Here is a 20,407-nt window from a genome sequence, read left to right as displayed (position 1 = left end):
GAAAGATCACTGGTGCTGGGGCCTGGTTAGCAGGATCCAATCAAACTGTCAGTCTAGTCAGCATCAATATCAGGAAAAAAGGTTTGGGGGGGAGGGGGGGGGGGTGTAAACCATGCCAAAAGGGGCACTTTCCTACGCCTGGTATACGATGCAAACGCCATAGGAGTCCACCACACACCAGGCCAGTTTCCTACTTTTGTGGTGCAGCAGTGGGGTAAGGCACTAGCACTTGCCTTACCACTCTGTCACTGGTAACTTTCCACAGGAAATCCATCACTAGTCTATAGGCTACACTACACTTGGTAGATAGGATCACTAGACTTCTAATTTAGTTAAGTTGGGGTCTGGAATAACACTTTCTCTAAACTCTTAGAACGTCTAGTTACTTAGATTAGGTAGGTGCACCCACACTACTCTAGGGAAAATGTATTCAGTAGAAAACACAGCTCAGTCCCCCGACTTTCAGTAGGAGTGCCTTGCTTTTCAGGAATTGAGGGAGATGTGTGCTTCTAGGAAGCTGAAGACAGGGAGAAATCCCAACAAATCTCCCCTCCTAGGATTGGTCCTCCAGGCTGATAGCCAGAGCACTGCAGGCCAGGGAGAGCAGGAGGGAGAGATGGACCCTCCAGTCTTAGATGGGGTAGACCTAGATTTCACTGGAGAGGGTCAGGAAGAAACTGGGGAACACACTAGTCTTGCAGGGAGCACTCATGGCAGTGAAAACAGAGCCACACCAGTAGGCCCACTTTAACTCCCAGGAGTTAAAGTGCCAAGAGTCTCCAGGAGGAGAGGTAGGTCCTCCTCATCTGCCCATACCCATGTCTCAGATGCATCTGATGAGACTAACCACTCTAGCTCAGAAGGGGAGTCCCTAGATAGGGATTTCAGCACACTGAGGCTAGAGGAGGCCAGACTGAGGCTGCAGCAGCAGCAATAGCTAGCCCTAGATAGGGAGGACTTGGCAGTGGAAAGGGAAAAGGCAGAATCTGGGGCTAACACCTCATGGTGGCAGCAACATCTTCAGGGACACCAGGGTCAGGGAGGACTCCTATGACTCCAGGAACTTAAGTAAAAGTGTCCCAACTTACAAGGTTGGGGGCGACATTCACAAGTGGTACACTGCCTTGGAGAGGGGCTGTAAGATTCAGAGGGTCCTTCAAAGACAGTGGGTAGCCATCTTGTGACTTTTCTGACAAAGGCAGGGACAAACCCCTCACTTTTAGGTAGAAAGACGCAGAAAATTATCAAGCACTTAAGAATGCACTCACTGATCGCTTTGGGTTAATCACAGAGGAATGAAGAATCAAATTCAGGGAGACCTGGAAGGAGTCCTCCCAGGATTGGCTACACTTTGTGGACAGCTTTGTCAAATAACCAGAAGGCTGGTTGCATGAGAGCAATGTGCAGGATTATCAGGGCTTGTACAATCTTCATGTGAGAGCGCACATTTTAACAATTGCATATCTGATAAACTGCATCAGTACCTGGTGGACTCCGACCTCATTACATCCCAAGAATTGGGTAAGATGGCGGACAAGTAGGTTCGTACCAGGGTGGGCAGGAAAATGTCCACAGGTAGGTACCCCAAGAAGAAGGATTCGTCCAAGAATCAGGACAAAGGTGGGGAGAAATCAAACAAGAGCCCTGATCAGGCCCACAAAACTCTTCTGGGGGTGCGTCTAAGTCCTCTTCCTCTTCCTCTTCCCACGAGAAACCTTGGTGCTACATATGTAGACAAAAGGGCCACAGGGCAGGTGACAGCATCTGTCCTAATAAGAGCGCCAAGCCTGCTACTACCCCCACCACTTCTACCTCTAGTGCCCCTAGCAGCAGCAATAGCGATGGTGGTAGTAGTCAGTCCAAGAGTGTAGCTGGGCTCACCCTGGGAACTGTAGTGGGCTCTGGGTTAGTCAGAAAGGCCACTGAGGCAGTTTTGGTCTCCGAGGATGGCATTGACCTTGCCACCCTAGCTGCTTGTCCCCTTAATATCGGTAAGTACAGGCAGAATTCCATATAGATCGTGCTGAGGTCTACAGGGACACAGGTGCCAGTGTCACAATGGGGACTGAAAAACTGGTGTCACCTGAAGAACACCTACTTGGTCACACTTACCAAGTTACTGACAAGAACAAAAGCACTCAGTGCCACCCCATGTCTGCTGCTGACCTTAGCAGTAGTGGGAGGGGGAGTTACTGGGTTGTGGTATCCTCTGATCTACCTCTAGAATGTCTGTTAGGACCACTATAGCTCCTGCAGTGGCCACAGCCCTTCTGAGAATCTTTTCTAGGGATGGATATCCTAAGGAGGTGGCGTCAGACAGAGATGCTAACTTCATGTCTGCATACCTTAAAGCCATGCGGAAGAAGTGTGGTTTAACATGCAAAAAAAAAAAAAAAAACTCAAAAGGCACAATCATGGGACTCTCAGGGAAACTCAGGAGATGGGATGTCCTTTTGCCTTGCCGCCTCTTCTCCTACAGGGAAGTTCCATAGAAGGGAGCGGGCTACAGCCCCTTATAGCTTTTGTTTGGACATCCTCTTAGGGGTCCTCTTGCCCTTGAGAGGGAAGGTTGGGAGCAACCTCTCAAACCTCCAACCATGACATTGTAGATTATGTGCTAAGCTTAAGATCCAGATTGGCCGAGTACATTAAGAGGGCATCTAAAAACCTTGAGGCCAGCCTAGAACTACAAACGGCGTGGCATGACGAAAAGGCTGTGCTGACTGTTTCCCAGTTAGGACAAAAAGTGTGGGCCCTGGAGCCTTTGGCTCCTAGGGCACTCCATGATAAGTGGTGTGGCCCTCACACTATAGTGGAGAAGAAAGGTGAGGTTGCCTACTTGGTTGACCTAGGCACTACCAGAAGCCCCTCCCGGTACTTTATGTGAATCACCTGAAGCTTTACTACGACAGGGCTGACATGATTTGGTTAAGGCCACTGATGAGGGTCAGTAAGAAGAGGGTGATCCACTCCCTGACCTCTTCTCACACAATCCAGTAGATGGTTCAGTAGAGGGAGTAGTTCTTGCTGGCTGCCTCTCTGACCAGCAAAAGGATAACTATAAAAATCTTGTGGGTCAGTTCTCTGAACTGTTTTCCTTGACCTCTGGTCAAACCACATGGTGTGAACACACCATTGACACGGGTGATAGTCTGCCTGTAAAAAGAAACATATATAGGCAGCCTGACCATGTCAGAGAATGCATCAAAGCTGAAGTGCACAAGATGCTTGACTTGCGTGTCATTGAGTCTTCAGACTGCCCTGGCCTGTGGCTAGTCCTGTAGTCTTTGTATCCAAGCCTCACTCTCGGAATGGTAAGAGAGAGATGAGGTTCTGTGTGACTTCAGAGGCCTCAATACAGTCACCAGGACTGCTGCTCATCCAATCCGTAGGGAAGATGAGCTGATAGATACTGTGGCTGCTGCCAAGTATTTCAGGACATTTTATTTGACTGCTGGATACTGGCAGATCAAATTATCAGAAGATGCCAAACCTAAAACAGCATTTTCAACACCTAGTAGGCATTATCACTTTACAGTGATGCACTTTAGTTTGAGGTAGTGACCTGTGTCCAGTATATGGGTAGACTGGCTTCCCCACACTTACAAAGTCCAGTGTAATGGAAATGGAGTTCATAGAGGCACCTCTGCTCATTCAGGAGTGCCCACGTACACAGAGACCTGCACCCTGCTCTCTGGGCTAGGAGGGCCCATCATAGGGGTGACTTACAGTGAACTGGTTCAGTGAGCCATAGTGAAAGGGTGCATGTACCTTTTCACGCAGGCTGCAATGGCAGGCTTACAGACACATTTTGCATGGGCTCTCATGGGTGACAATACATGCTGGTGCCCCAAAGCCCTGGGCATCTAATTACCATATATTTGGGACTTATAAGGAGGCACCAGTATGCCAATTGTGCAGTGTAAAAAAGTCCTAGAAAACCAAATTTAGAGGGAGAGAGCACAAATCACTGGGGGTCTGGTTAACAAGAACCCAGTGAAGACACTCTAAGTATACAGATAGTAGGCAAGCCGTGGGGGTAACTGTGCCAAAAAGAGGGTACTTTCCTACACAAATCCCTCCCCAAAAGGAAGGACAATAAGACTAACCTTGCCCACTTGAGTCTTCATTGTCTAAGTGGAAATATCTGGAGACTACATCAGTATTAGAGTGGTTACTCCCAAGTCTATGTTCCATTTTATAGTCCATTTCCTGTAGGGAAATGGACCACCTCAACAATTTAGGATTTTCATCTTTCAGCTGCTTAAGACATAGGAGGGGCTTGTGGTCTGGCTGAACAAGGAAGAGACTGCCAAACAAGTATGGCCTCAGCTTCTTCAAGGCCAGACAACAGCAAAGGCCCCCCTCTCAATGGCTGACCAAAGCTTTTCCCTGGGGGGTCAGCCTTCTGCTTATGAAAGCTACACGTTGGTCCTGGCCCTCATTTAGCTAAGAGTACTGCACCTACCCCTACCTCAGAAGCATTTGTTTGTACAATGAACTGCTTGCAGTAGTCAGGGCTTCTTAGTAAGGGAGCAAAACACATGGCTTGTTTCAAGTCATCAAAAGCCTTTTGGCACCTAGCTGTCCATAAAACATATGGGCATCCTTTTGGATGTGAGGTCACATAAGGGGGCTACAATGGAGCCATAGTTGCTAATGAACCTCCTATAGTACCCAGTCAGGACTAGAAAGGCTCCTATTTGGGTCTGAGTTGTAGAGGCAGTCCACTTTATGGTCTGGATAAACCACTTTGCCCTGCCCTATATGGCATTTTGATGCCTTGATAGTGAGGCCTGCCTTTTGCAGGGCCTCTAAAACATATTCAAGGAGGAACAGGTGATCATCCCAGATGGAGCTAAAGACAGCTGTGTCATTAAGATAAACTGCACTGAAGCTTTCCGGGTCTTGGAGAACTTTGTTCACCAACCTTTGAAATGTGGCAGGGGCATTCTTCAATCCAAAGAGCATCAGTGTAAAGTGATAGTGCCCACAAGGAGTGGAGAATGCGGTTTTGGGTTTAGCATCCTCTGATAATTTGGTCTGCCAGTATCCAGCAGTTAAATCAAAGGCGCTAAGATCCTTGGCAGCAGCCAGAGTATCTATTAGCTCACCTGTCATAGGGATTTGATGAGCATCAGTTTTATTACTGTATTGAGACCTCTGTAGTCCACACAGAACATCATATCTCTTACCATTTGGAGAGTGAGGTTTTGGTACTAGGACTACAGGACTAGTCCAGGGGTGGTCTGAAGGCTCAATAACACCAAGGTCAAGCATCTTCTGCACTTCTGCCTTGATGCATTCCCCGACATGATCAGGCTGCCTGTATATTTTACTTTTGACAAGCAGGCTGTCCCCTGTGTCAATGGTGTGTTCACACCATGTTGATTGATCAGGGCTCAAAGAGAACAGTTCCGCAAACTGACCCAGGAGGTTTTTGCAATCATCCTTCTGTTGGTTAGAGAGGCAGTCAGCAAAAACAACTTCCTCTACTGAACCATCCACTATATTGTGAGAGAAGAGGTCAGGTAGATGGTCACTCTCTTCCTCCAGACCTTCATTAGTAGCTATAAGCAGGGTCATGTCAGCCCGGTCATAATAATGTTTTAGGCAGTTCACATGAAGCACCCTGTGGGGGTTTCTGGGAGTGCCCAGGTCAACCAAGTAGTTGACCTCACCTTTTCGCTCTACAATAGTGTGGGAACCACTTCATTTATCTTGGAGTGCCACGGAAGCCTCAGGCTCCATGACCCACACCTTCTTTCCTGGCTAGTACACAGTCAGTAAAGCCTTCTAGTCATGCCACTGCCTCTGCAGTTCTTAGCTGGCTTGGGGAGTTTTGATGCTCTCTACATTTTTCAGCCATTCTGGATCTTAGGCCCAATACATAATCCACAATGTCCTGTTTGGGAGGCTTAAGATGTTGCTCCCAGCCTTCTTTCACAAGGCAAGGGGACCCATAACAGGGTGCCCAAACAAAAGTTCAAAGGGGATGTAGCCCACTCCCTTTTGAGGAACCTCCTGTAGGTGAAAAGAAGGCAAGGCAATAGGGCATCCCACCTCCTTCTGAGAGTCCCATGACCATGCCTTTGAGGGTTTTGTTGAGCCTTTTAACTAACCCATTTGTTTCTGGATGTTAGGGGGTGGTGAATTTGTAAGTGACACCACAGCTTCCACATAGCTTTAAGGTATGCAGACACGAAGTTTGCACCTCTGTCTGATACCACCTCTTTAGGAAAACACACCCTGGAGAAGATTCCCAGGGGAGCTTTAGTCACTGCAGGGGCTGTAGTGGTCCTAAGAGGGATGGCTTCTAGGTAACTGGTGGCATGGTCCACCACCACCAGAATAAACCTGTTCCCAGAGGCTGCTGGAGGCTCCAGGGGGCCAACAATGTCCACCCCTACTCTCTCAAAGAGAGTACCACAACCACTGGTAGTAGAAGTAGGGGGCCTTTGGAGTGCCACCTGTCTTGCTAATGGCTTCACAGGTAACACAGGAGAAACAAAACTCCTTTGTATCCTCAGACATGAGAGGCCAGTGAAACTGAGGAACAAGTCTGTCCTATGTTTTGCTTTACCCCAAGCGGCCTGCAAGGGGAACGTCATATGCCGATTTTTACAGGAACTCCCTAAAGTTCAAAAGGATGACCTATCTCCTGGTGGCACTAGGTTTAGGGTCCTTTGCTTCTGAATAGAGGCAGCTGTTGTCCCAGTAGACCCTATGGGATCCAATGACATCCCATGCTTGCTGTGCTGCCTCAACTTTCCAGAGTAGGGCAGGCTTGCTGTTCTAAACTGAGTTCCTCCCAGGTGGGCCTCCCACCACCCAAGAGCTCAGCTGTGTCAGCTTTAAGTTCCTCTGGTGTAGGTCCCACCCAAGGATTAGGTTCCTCCCCCTCAGGAGTGAGATCCTCACTAGCAGTTTGAACAGGGGTAACTTTTTAGTCTGCCTGCCTCTCTTTTTAGGAGCCTCGAGGGCCATTGTTCCAGGCTCCAGTGCTCCTTGCTCCCTTTGTGTTTTAGCCTGTGCTCTGGTCAGGGCAAGGATATGCCCAGCATTGCTGCATAGGCCTCCACCTCAGCCGAAGCCAAAGTCTCCAAGCCATTACCTAACAGACACTCTAAAGGTAGATCAGAGGACACTACAACTTTCTTTAGGCCCGTAACTCCCACCCCGCCTGAACAGCTAAAGTCAGCAACTGCCATGAGGAGGCACTGAGTGTTGTTGTGAGCATCTGTCACTTGGTACGTGTGACCAAGTAGGTATTGTTCTGGTGACACCAGTTTTTTTATTCACCATTGTGACACTGCCACCTCTGTCCCTGTAGGCTTCAGCCTCAACACCATTTATTGAGGTACTTATCCTAATTAAAGGGACAATCAGCTAGGGTGGCAAGGTTAGTACCACCCTCAGAGACCAAGACAGCCTCAGCAGTCTCCCTGACTAACTCAGAGCCCACTACAGCCCCCAAGGTGAGCCCAGCTACACTGTTAGACTAACTGCTGCTACCACTATTGTTGCTACTGCTAGGGGCAATATGGGTAGAAGTGGTAGTAGTGGTAGTGCTAGCAGGCTTGACGCTCTTTTTAGGACAGGTGCAGTTACCTGCCCTATGGCCTTTTTCTCTACATATGTAGCACCAAGGTCTCTTGTGGGCAATGGAAGTGGACTTAGACCCACCCCAGAAGAGATCTGTGGGCCTGATGAAGACTTTTCTTTATGTTTGTCTGCACCCTTGTCCTGATTCTTACCAGAATCCTTCTTCTTGTGGTCATCCCGAGTGGGAGCTTAACTACCCACCCTGGTGTGGACCCATTTATCTGCCTTCTTTCCCAATTTTTGGGGAGAGGTCAGATCAGAGTCCACTGGGTACTGATGGAGCTGATGAGAAATGAAATTGTTAAGAATGTGCTCTCTTGAAATTAGATTGTAGAAGGCATGATAGTCACCTACTTTGCTTCCATGCAAACAGCCTTCCAGAGCTTTAACAGGACATTCTACAAAATCTACCTAATCCTAGGAGGACTCCTTTTTAGTCTCCCTGAACTTGATCCTGTATTGTTCTGTGTTTAGCCAAAACCCATCAAAGAGTGCATTCTTGAGTTTTTTGTAATCATCTGCATCTTCCTCTTTGACAGTGAGGAGTTTGTCTCTGCCTTTATCAGAGAAGGAGAGCCACAAGATTGCTGCCTACTGTTTTTAAGGGACCCTTTGTACTTCACAGGCCGTCACCAAGGCAGTGACCCAATTGTGGATGTCTTCTCCCATCTTTTAAGGTGGAACTATCTTATTTGGGTTCCTAAAGTCATAGGAGTCACCCTGACCCTGGTGTCCCTAAAGTTATTGTTGCTGTCACCATGTGGAGCTAACCCCAAAACCTGTATCTCCCTCTCCATTGCAAGAGCCTCCCTTTCTAGGGCAAAGTGCTGCAGTCTCAGTTTGCTGCAGGCTAATTTCAATCTGTGGAATCCCCTATCTAGGGACTCTCCACCCCCCCCCCCTCCCTGAATTAGACTGGTGGGTCCCATTAGATACTGATGAGACATGGGTGTTGACAGATGAGGAGAACCTATCCCTCCTCCTGGAGACACTCTGTACCAACCCTCTAGGAGTAAAAGTGTGCCTGCTTGAATGACCCCACTTTTCACTACCTGCAGTGCTCCTAACAGGGCTGTGGTGTTCCACAGTTTCTTCGAGACCCTCCTCAAGGTAGCCTAAACCTACACTGTCTAAGATTGGAGTTTTAGTCTCTACCTTCTCTTTCTCCTGGCTGCCTGAGTTTTCCTGGCAGCCTGGAGTAGTAATCCCAGAAGTATATTCTTGTCAGGACCTCTCCCTGCCTTCAGCTTCCTGGAAGCACACATCTCCCTCAACTCCTGAGAAGTGCAGCTCTCATAAAGAGAGTCTGGGACCCGAGTTGTTTTTTCCACTGAAAACATTCTACCTAGAGTAGTGTGGGTGCACCTATCTACTCTAAGTAGCTGGACTCCCTACAAAGTTTGAAGAAAGGGATATGCCAGGCCCCCAACTTACCCAAACCAAGAGGCTAGTGACCCTAATCACTATGTGCAGGGTGCCCTAAAGACTAGTAGTGGACTTTCCTGTGGAAAGTTACTAGTGGCAAAGTGGTAATGCAAGTGTCTTATACCATTGCTGCAGCACCAATGTAGGACTTGGCCTGGTATGTGGTGGACACCTATGGTGTTGCCACCTTATACCAGGTCCAGGTGACCCTCATTAGTGAATGTAGGCAGTGTCTAGGAAGCCAGGTCTCTCTAGAGGTAGCTGTGGATGAGCAGCCAAGACAAATCTAGGAGACAAGCAAAGCTTATGCAATACCACAATAGTCACACAGAAACTTATCACACATGAAAGAACCACACAGTGTTACAAAAATAAAGGTACTTTATTATACTAACACAAGACTAGATTACTTATAGGCAGTCCTCCAAATTGGCACAAAAAACAAGCTTTGGCAAGAATTAGTGAAAAATAGTTAGGACTCTAGGGGAGGACCAAACCATAAACTAAACTAGTGGAATGAGAAGTGAAGTCCCCCACCAAAGGATATGGAGTCGTTAGAAGTGAACTGGAAGAACTAGGGACCCCAAGATGTGAGTACCTGAGTGACCCCAGGCAACCAGGAGAGGAGATGTAAGGACCTGGTCTTCTCAAGGACTAACAAGAGAACTTAGAAATTGGACTGAGCAAGAACACGACCAGTCTAGAAAAAAAAAACAATGATGGATTCCAGAAGTAGAGGACCTGCAAAACAAGGGGACAGAGACCAGTCCACGTTGGGGTGTCCAGTGGGGGTAAGAGCTTTTACCCACCCTTCTGTGGATGAAGATCCGGGTCGACGGGGGAAGAAGACAACCGGTTGTGGAGCCCAGGAGCTGAAAAGGAGTGCTTTGAGCATTACTGATGGTGTCCCATGTCTGTCGTCGGGTCGCAGATGGTCAGTGGTTTGAAGAACCACCAACAAGCCTTGGCAAATGTAAGGAGTAGCAAAAGAGAAGTTGCAAGGCTTAAGGAAACCAGCAAAGTCCAGGGGACTCGACCCTTGTAGGGGAGTCCGGGCTGACTCTCAGCAGTCAGGAGAGCTAATAGAAGCAGGCGCAGCCCACACAGGCAACCCACTGGCAGCAGGCACAGTAAGTTGCAGTGAAGCACAATCAGCACACAAGGAGAGGAGTCCTACGTCGCTGGAGCAGCAGGGAGGAGACTCTGCTTGGCAGGATGATGTGCTGGGGGCCGGGGCTACTCGGCGCTTGAAGATCCCTTGGAGAAGGAGACAACAGGCCTTGGTAGTTGCAAGAGTCGTGGTGCACAGGGGTACTGTCCTGCAAGGAGAGGCAAGGGCTCACTGTCTCGCATGCTGGACAGCTGGCACAGAGGATCAAGACCACCACCTGTGATGCAGGAGACACACAGTTCCCGAGGAGAGCAGATCCATGCAGCTGAACATCGTTGCTGTAGGTGCCTGCAGGTGCTGGGGAGTGACTCACTCACTCACTCCAAGGGAGATTCCTTCTTGGTGCAGGCTGAAGTCTCACCGACCCCAGAGGATGCACAGACAGGTGATGCCAAAAAGAGTGACTTTCCTACAGCCATGTATAATAAGAATCCAGCCCACATAAAGGCTACACATGACGCTTGACTTGCCTCTTTGTTCACTATTGCCATTTTTACCAGGGCAGGAACAGGAATGTTTATAAGTTTATGTTACGAAAATCCCTCTTTTAATAGTCTAATTTCAGTAATTGAATTGGATATGCTAAAATAAAGTGCTTCAGCAGGTTAAAGAAATACACTTTTTTTGATTCAACAAAGAGTGCCGCTCGGGGGTCTGTCGTGATATGCCAATTCAAGAGATTGCAGTGGCAGGGTCATGGGTCCACCAGCATCAAAGACAACTGATGTGTTACGATTCTTTGCCACTCTTGAAAGCTTTCATTTTTTGTAAGCAGCTGTATGACAGTAAATGAAAATGTCACTTACCCAGTGTACATCTGTTCGTGGCATCAGTCGCTGAGATTCACATGGTATGCATGAGCTCGCCATCTGGTGTTGGGTCGGAGTGTTACAAGTTGTTTTTCTTCGAAGAAGTGTTTTCGAGTCACGGGACCGAGTGACTCCTCCTTCTGTGCTCATTGCGCATGGGCGTTGACTCCATCTTCGATTGTTTTCCCCGCAGAGGGTGAGGTAGGAGTTGTACTATAGTAATAGTGCCCGCGCAATGAAAAATGTAAGTATGTACCTATTAAAGGATTAAATAATATATATACAAATGTACAAAATTGAAGGTAACTTCTGAACTGCTACAGGCTTCCGGGGAGGTGGGTGGGTCCATGTGAATCTCAGCGACTGATGCCACGAACAGATGTACACTGGGTAAGTGACATTTTCAGTTCGATGGCATCTGTCGCTGTAGATACACATGGTATGCATAGACTAGTAAGCAGTTAGTTCCCCATAAGCGGTGGTTTAGCCTGTAGGAGTAGAAGTTGTCTGAAATAGAGTTCTTAATACAGCTTGACCTACTGTAGCTTGTTGTGCGGATAGCACATCTATACAGTAGTGTTTGGTGAATGTGTGAGGCGTAGACCAAGTGGCTGCCTTACATATTTCCTGCATTGGGATGTTTCCTAAAAAGGCCATTGAAGCACCTTTTTTCCTTGTTGAATGTGCCCTGGGAGTAATGGGCAGTTGTCTTTTTGCTTTAAGGTAGCAGATTTGGATGCATTTAACTATCCATCTGGCTATACCTTGTTTTGATATTGGGTTACCTGCATGAGGTTTTTGGAATGCAATAGCGGTTTAGTTTTTCTGATGTTTTTTGTTCTGTCAATGTAGTACATTAATGCTCTCTTGACATCTAATGTATGTAGTGCTCTTTCAGCCACAGAATCTGGCTGTGGGAAAAAAACTGGTAGTTCTACCGTTTGATTTAGATGGAATGGTGAAATAACTTTTGGTAAAAATTTTGGATTAGGTCGTAGGACGACCTTATTTTTATGTATTTGTATAAAAGGCTCTTGTGTTGTGAACGCTTGAATTTCACTTACTCTTCTTAGAGATGTAATGGCGATGAGAAAGGCAACTTTCCAGGTTAGGAATTGTATTCCGCAAGAGTGCATGGGTTCGAAAGGTGGGCCCATGAGTCTTGTTAGAACCACGTTTAGGTTCCATGAAGGAACAGGTGGTGTTCTTGGTGGTATAATTCTTTTAAGCCCTTCTATGAATGCTTTGATAACTGGTATCCTATACAAGGAAGTTGAATAGGTAGTTTGCAGGTATGCAGATATTGCTGCAAGGTGTATTTTAATAGAAGAGAAGGCTAGCTTTGCTTTTTGTAAATGGAGCAAGTAATTTACTATATGTTTTGGAGTTGCGTCTAGTGGTTGTATCTGATTATGATGGCAGTACCAAACAAATCTTTTCCACTTACTTGCGTAGCAGTGTCTAGTGGATGGCCTTCTGGCCTGCTTTATGACTTCCATACACTCTTGGCTAAGTTGTAAGTGTCCGAATTGTAGGATTTCAGGAGCCAGATTGCTAGATTCAGCGATGCTGGGTCCGGGTGTCTGATCTGTTGGTTGTGTTGCGTTAACAGATCTGGTTTGTTGGGCAGTTTGATGTGTGGTACTACAGACAGATCTAGCAGTGTTGTGTACCAGGGTTGTCTTGCCCAAGTTGGTGCTATTAAAATGAGTTTGAGTTTGTTTTGACTCAATTTGTTTACTAGGTAAGGAAGGAGAGGGAGAGGAGGAAAAGCGTAAGCAAATATTCCTGACCAGTTCATCCATAGGGAATTGCCTTGGGATTGCTTGTGTGGGTATCTGGACGCGAAGTTTTGGCATTTTGCGTTCTCTTTTGTTGCAAATAAGTCTATTTGTGGTGTTCCCCAGAGTGTGAAGTAGGTGTTCAGAATCTGTGGGTGGATTTCCCATTCGTGGACTTGCTGGTGATCTCGAGAGAGATTGTCTGCCAGCTGATTCTGGATCCCCGGAATAAACTGTGCTATTAGACCAATCTGATGGTGGATTGCCCACTTCCATATTTTTTGAGCTAACAAGCTTAACTGTGTTGAATGTGTTCCTCCTTGTTTGTTTAGATAATACATCGTTGTCATGTTGTCTGTTTTGACAAGGATGTATTTGTGGGTTATGATTGGTTGGAAAGCTTTTAGTGCTTGAAAAACTGCTAATAATTCTAGATGATTTATATGCAGTTTTGTTTGATGTATGTTCCATTGTCCTCTTATGTTGTGTTGATTGAGATGTGCTCCCCACCCTGTCATGGAAGCATCTGTTGTTATTACGTACTGTGGCACTGGGTCTTGGAAAGGCCGCCCTATGTTTAAATTTATACTGTTCCACCATAGAAGCGAGAGGTAAGTTTGGCGGTCTAGCAACACCAGATCTAGAAGGTGACCCTGTGCTTGAGACCACTGTGAGGCTAGGCACTGTTGTAAGGGCCTCATGTGCAGTCTTGCGTTTGGGACAATGGCTATGCATGAGGACATCATGCCTAGGAGCTGTAGCATTGTTCTTGCTTGTATTGTTTGGTTTGGAGACATGTGTTGAATGACCCTGTTGAAATTGTGGATCCTTTGTGGAGTTGGCGTTGCTACTCCTTTTGTCGTGTCTATTATGGCTCCTAGATATTGCTGTACTTTGCTTGGCAGAATGTTTGATTTTGCAAAGTTGACGGTGAACCCTAGTTTGTAGAGGGTTTGTATGACTTGATTTGTGTGGTTTGAGCATTGTGTGAGCGAACTGGTTTTGATTAGCCAGTCGTCTAGATACGGGAACACATGTATTTGCTGCCTTCTGATGTGTGCAGCGACTACTGCTAGGCATTTTGTGAATACTCTTGGAGCGGTTGTTAAACCAAAAGGCAATACTTTGAATTGGTAATGTATTCCTTTGAATACAAACCTTAGATATTTCCTGTGTGATTGATGTATTGGTATATGGAAATATGCGTCCTTGAGGTCTAGGGTTGTCATGTAGTTGTGTTTTTTGAGCAATGGTAACACTTCTTGTAGTGTGACCATGTGAAAGTGGTCTGATTTGATGAATGTGTTTACTACTCTGAGGTCTAGAATTGGTCTCAGTGTTTCGTCCTTTTTTGGTATCAAGAAGTACAGTGAATAAACTCCTGTGTTTATTTGTGTGCTTGGTACTAATTCTATTGCATTTTTTTGCAGTAGTGCTTGAACTTCTATCTCTAGAAGCTGTGAATGGTATTTTGATAAATTTTGTGATTTTGGTGGTATGTCTGGAGGGAATTGCAGGAATTCTATGCAATAACCATGCTGGATAATTGCTAGCACCCATGTGTCTGTAGTTATTTTGTCCCATGCTTCGTAATATTGACGTATCCTCCCCCCCACTGGTGTTGTGTGGGAGGGGTGAGTGACGTGTGAGTCACTGCTTGTTGGTAGTGGTTTTGGGGCTTTGAAATCTTCCCCTATTCCTAGGGAATTGCCCCCCTCTATACTGGCCCCGAAAACCTCCCCTGTACTGTCCCTGGTAGGTGGGCGGTGCGGACTGTGAGGTGCTAGCTTGTGTGGCCGGACCCCGAAACCCTCCTCTAAAAGGTGTTTTGCGGAAGGAGTTATAAGATCCTCTGCTCTGCGGGGAGTAGAGTGCGCCCATGGCCTTGGCAGTGTCAGTGTCCTTCTTGAGCTTTTCTATGGCTGTGTCGACCTCCGGACCGAACAGAAGTTTTTCGTTTACTGACATGTTAAGCACTGCCTGCTGAATTTCTGGCTTGAATCCAGACGTTCTGAGCCATGCGTGCCTACGGATGGTAACCGACGTATTAATGGTCCTTGCGGCCGTGTCTGCTGCATCCATGGAGGAGCGTATTTGATTGTTGGAAATGTTTTGACCCTCCTCAACAACCTGTTTTGCTCTTTTTTGCAGATCTTTTGGGAGATGTTCAATGAGATGCTGCATCTCATCCCAGTGGGCTCTGTCGTATCGCGCTAGCAGCGCTTGTGAATTTGCGATGCGCCACTGGTTTGCTGCTTGGACCGCAACCCTCTTCCCGGCTGCATCGAACTTCCTGCTTTCTTTATCTGGGGGAGGTGCATCCCCAGAAGTGTGTGAATTTGCCCGTTTTCTGGCAGCCCCTACCACCACAGAATCTGGTGGCAGCTGAGAGGTGATGAATACAGGGTCCGTAGGAGGCGCCTTATACTTTTTGTCCACCCTAGGCGTCACTGCCCTACTTTTAACTGGCTCCTTGAAAATGTCCTTTGCATGGCGTAGCATGCCTGGGAGCATCGGCAGGCTTTGGTAGGAGCTGTGGGTTGAAGAGAGGGTGTTAAATAAAAAATCATCCTCTACTTGTTCAGAGTGTAGTTCCACATTATGGAATAGTGCTGCTCTAGCCACCACTTGTGAGTAGGCTGTGCTGTCTTCCGGTGGTGATGGCCTAGTTGGGTATGTGTCTGGGCTGTTATCAGACACAGGTGCGTCGTACAAGTCCCACGCATCCTGATCTTGGTCATCGTGGCTCATGGCGGTGTGAGCTGGCGAATGTGACGGGGTGTAAGTTGGTGAAGCCGGAGTTACAGGTGGAGGCGAGGGAGGAGGTGTTACCTTTTGTGCTGTTTGTTGCTGAGGAGTAAACTGAAGCGTTCTCTTTCGTTTGACAGGTGGAAGGGTACTGATCTTCCCAGTCCCCTGCTGAATAAAGATACGCTTTTGCGTGTGATCCACGTCAGTGGATTGCAGTTCTTGTTCAAATCTATGTTTCTTCATTTGTGAAGACATAGAATGCTCTTCAGTATAGGAGCCTGAAACAGGGTCTGATGTCGCTTTTTTCGGCTCCGAAAACCCTGTTGATTGTTTTTTCGGCTCCGAGGTAACCTTCCTCTTTTTCTGTGCCGAAAATTCTTGGCCTCTATGGTCTTCGGCGCCACTGTCTCGGCGTCGATCCGTGTCGACACCGAACTCTCGGTGTCGATGCTTCTGTTTAGCACTCTCTCGGTCCCGAGGAGGCTGCGTGCCGGTGTCTCGACCGAAGTCGGACGATGTCGACACTGAATGGGCCTTTTTCGGTGCCGATTGTTGGTCACCGTGAATTTTGGTGGAGCCATGGCCGGTTGGCAGTGGCGTCCCCTGGGCCTTCTTTCCTTTTTTAAGTTCTGATCTCGACGTCTTACTCACAGTTTTTGTAGAGCCTAGCTCGTCGGAGTCTGAATCCTGGATGGAAAAGGATTCCTCCTGTTCCTCTTCTGTCTCGAACTGTCGACGCTCCTTTGGCGTGGACGCCATCTGCAGTCTTCTCGCTCGACGGTCGCGCAGAGTTTTTCGGGACCGGAACGCCCGACAGGCCTCACAGGATTCTTCGCTGTGCTCGGGTGACAGGCACAGGTTACAGACCGAGTGTAGGTCTGTATAAGGATATTTGTTGTGGCATTCGGGGCAGAATCGAAACGGGGTCCGTTCCATCGGCGTTGTTCTCCACGCGGTCGGGCCGACTAGGCCCCGACGGGGTGCCGAAATCTACCCCGAAGGGCACCGAAGCGCTTCGATGTTCAACGCGTCGTCGTATGTGTCTATCTCGAACCGGATCGCAACGATACCGTCGAAAATCTTCCGTTTTCAGCTATCTTTCCGTTCCGAAACCCGGAGCGACAGGAACACGTCCGAACCCGATGGCGGAAAGAAAACAATCGAAGATGGAGTCGACGCCCATGCGCAATGAGCACAGAAGGAGGAGTCACTCGGTCCCGTGACTCGAAAACACTTCTTCGAAGAAAAACAACTTGTAACACTCCGACCCAACACCAGATGGCGAGCTCATGCATACCATGTGTATCTACAGCGACAGATGCCATCGAACTTTTTTAATGTGATAGTCCTTAGTGGAAAAAAGCACACACTTTGACATGAATTGTGGACATTACCTTCAAGCACATCAACAGGCACATCTTGAACAAACTGCTCCCACCACCGTCTGTACATTGGTTTTGATGTCCATTCCTGAATCTCAAACTTGCACAAGCGACCAGCAAGGTACATCACTGCTACTGCAATTATTTCCGGTTCCCATTGCAAAGACAGAGTGGTACAGAGGCTAGAAATAAGAGAAGAGATAGTGTTTAACATCACAAAACCAACGGGACTGCTACAAGTAAAATACCTTAACACCATTGATCCGTCGGTCACTTAAATGTGCTAGGCAAATTAACTTTTTTTTCCTGGGAAAAAGAGCAGATTTGTAATGTGTTAAATGCTGACTTGTGGATTATTAATTTTTAACAAAAACAGATAGTGAGCAGTTTCGGCGGTAGATCATGTCATTCACCACTAGTGCCCTTGAGCCACAAACTCCCATACGACCCAGGGCCACATTTTCAAGCAATACCTGAAGAATGGAAGGTCATGGTCAGAAGGCACACATTGTAGGAAGCTGGCTATCTATGTAGAGTTCCAATGTAAGGGTAAACTATGCAAATAGTTCAGGAGGCCCAATTGGCTTATAGCGCTTATATCAATAATCCCAAAGGTTCTCTTTCTGGTAGTGTGGGCGAGCAGTTTAGGCTTATCTGTGGGTGGTGTTAAGCATCTATTAAACACATGGAGTCAATAACTGAGAAGAAACTCAAGACCAATTTAGAAAAATAACAGATTTTTATATTAATTTAGACACCAAGATCAGGTAGGGACTTTGAGTTAGCGATATTTATGAAAAAAATATAGAACATAAAGCTGTCATATAAGAAGCACGAGCCTTGAAAGCTATAATGTTATTCTATGGGAAAAACATACACTTTATAGGGTCACTTGCAAACACCTTACAGGATTGTTCTTCTGGACTTCAGTTTAGTAGGGGGTCAAGGTCCTGGAAAGCACCAACTGTTCAAGTTTACCTGGTGTGTCCGGGTGCAGAGGTGCTTCTAGAGGTGGTAGCCTTCAACTCTACACCAATGTGGAGAAGTACCTATAAGAAAAAAAAAGGCTGCAAAGGGGGAGTGGGGGGGAATCAGCAGGCAGAACCCAAAAGGGGGGCTCGGCACCTGAGCGTCCCAGGTCCACAGAGACACCATTGGTTTCAATGGACTAGGGCTGGGGAGCTCGGGTGCATAGGTGTTTGGTCCAGGTATTGGTGCAGGGAGGTTCTGGGCAGGATCACTGCCACAAGGACTGGACGAGTCGACGGGACTGACCTCCTGGACACTCACTATCTTCATCCTGGCGAGCTGGTCCTTCGGTGGAGCCGATGGTCAGCAGGACAAGGGACCAGGCAGTTGCAGATGGTGCCTGCTGGTGCAGGGAAGTGGCTCCTCCACTCCAAGGGAGTTGCTGGCTGGTTGGAAAATGGCTGGAAACCCTCCAAGGCTTTGGGAGGATGCACAGCTGCAGGACAAGTCGGGTCTTTGCGACTGTTGGGACAGGAGCAGGCAGGGTTTGGTGCCAAGTACAGAGCTAGTCCACAGTTCACGCATCTTCGGCTCTTCTTTGTTCTTCTTTTTGTAGTCAGACAAATCTGAATTCCTGGTGTCAGGGTGTCACCTAAACACTACATTTAGGGACTTTAAAGGGAGTGAGGGGTAGTAGCCAGTGGGCTACTTAACTGTGGGGTGACTACACCCCCTACATGACCACTTCCTGTGGGAAGTGGGCATTTTTATGACCCGGAGTTGCTAGTTTTTGGCGAACCCCTTCTTTTGTGAAGCACATCAGGTAGCCAACATTAGGAGTGTGACTAACCTGGAGGTTCAACACACCTAATACATAACTGATTTCCTCCCTGCTGAGGTGCCAAATGGGCCTCAGGGAGGGGGTGGCATTCTCCAGGTCTGGAGGAAGCCAGGGCCGTATATCAAAGGTGGCAGGGGCTTTGAAGCCCCCGGGCTTGGTTTGCAGATTCACTAGCCATCCTGCTAGAGGAGGTGACAACATCTTCTCCGGAGAAGGCATCCTTTCTCGACCTCAGCGAGCTCTAGCTCTCTCACCTACAGGGGGTCAGAAACACATCTGTCAGAGGGAGGGAGGGAATGGGCCGGGGGTGGAGGTGTGGGGTACCAGGCTGGCCGAGACCAGACAGCCAGCACACAAAGACTGGTAGGTTTCAGGGGGCACCTCTAAGGTGCCCTCTGGGTACATGCCATAATTTCAATACTGGCATCAGTATGGATTTATTAAGACAAGGTGTTCAATACTGTAGAAAAGTACCTTCTTTTTGGCATGGTACCCCCACTTTTTGCCTGGTGTCACTGTGTTCTGACTGTGTTCACTGGGATCCTGCTAACCAGGACCCCAGTGACTGTGTTCTCTCCACCTAAATTTGGCGGTCCCTGACCAAGTACACCCCACAACTGGCATACTGGTGCCCCCATGTAAGTCTCTAGCATATGGTAACAGGGCACTGGGGCATCAGGGGTTCCCCATGGGCTGCAGCATGTATCATGTCACGCCTGGGAGCCCATGCAAAATATGTCTGCAGGCCTGCCATTGCAGCCTGCGTGAAAAGATGCACGCACCCTTTCACTACACTCTGGGCCCTTCTAGCCCAGAGGGCACCGTGCAAGTACCTGGGTGTGAGGGCATCCTTGCATGAGCAGAGGTGCCCCTACAAACTCCAACTCCATTTTCCTGGACTTCGTAAGTGCGGTGAAGCCGTTTTACCCTGTGTACTGACACAGGTCGCTCACTGCCTGTGTCCAGCTACATAATGTTAACTCCAAACCTGGGCATGTTTGGTATCAAACATTTCGGAATCATACCCAAATACTGTTGCCATTATTGGTTGTATGGTCCTATGCACTCTTGGGGCTCCTTAGAGGACCTCCAGTTTTGCTCCTACCAGTTTGCAGGATTTGCCCGGGCAGCCCACGCCGCTGCCATCCTACAGACAGGTTTCTGCCCGAATGCTGCTTGATTAAGCCCAGGAATGCAGAACAAAGGATTTCCTTTGGGAGAGCGAGGCAACATCTTCTCCCTCCAGAAATAGGTGTTTTAAATGGCTTGGGAGGGTTAGCCTCCCTAAGCCACTGGTATGCTTTGAAGAGCACATTTGGTGCCCTCCCTGCATAAACCGGTTTGCACCAGTCCAAGGACCTACGGTCCCTGCTCTGGCATGAAACTGAACAATGGAAAGGGGAGTGACGACTCCCTTATCCATCACCATCCAGGGGTGGTACCGAGAGCTCCTCCAAGGGGCCACTTGATTCTGCCATCCTGAATCCAAGGTGGGCAGAGGCCCCTGGGAGCATCCGAGTGGCCTTTTCATGCAGGTGATATCACAGCCTCCTCCTGATAGGTGGTCATCCTGCTAGGTGACCAATTCCCCTTCCTGGGCTACTTAGGGTCATCCTCTTGGGTGGGTCCTCAGATTCGACATGCAAAATTTCAGCAGGACTCCTCTGCATCAT

At 47.9% G+C, this 20,407-nt stretch overlaps 1 protein-coding gene across 3 annotated transcripts in view; it reads right to left on the bottom strand.

Moving 5' to 3' along the window:
- Positions 1–20,407, bottom strand: part of CCNK (cyclin K) — a 357,987-nt gene that overhangs the window by 190,353 nt on the left and 147,227 nt on the right. For all 3 annotated transcript variants that reach the window (XM_069208291.1, XM_069208290.1, XM_069208289.1), the window contains one exon: positions 16,937–17,106. In XM_069208291.1, the coding sequence (XP_069064392.1) occupies positions 16,937–17,106 (170 nt within the window). The remainder of the gene's footprint in view (positions 1–16,936; positions 17,107–20,407) is intronic.

The sequence above is a fragment of the Pleurodeles waltl genome, chromosome 9 (assembly GCF_031143425.1).
Source record: "Pleurodeles waltl isolate 20211129_DDA chromosome 9, aPleWal1.hap1.20221129, whole genome shotgun sequence".
Lineage (NCBI taxonomy): Eukaryota > Metazoa > Chordata > Amphibia > Caudata > Salamandridae > Pleurodeles > Pleurodeles waltl.
The sequence above is the reverse complement of the archived record's forward strand: the minus strand, read 5'-3'. Positions and strand labels throughout refer to the sequence as shown.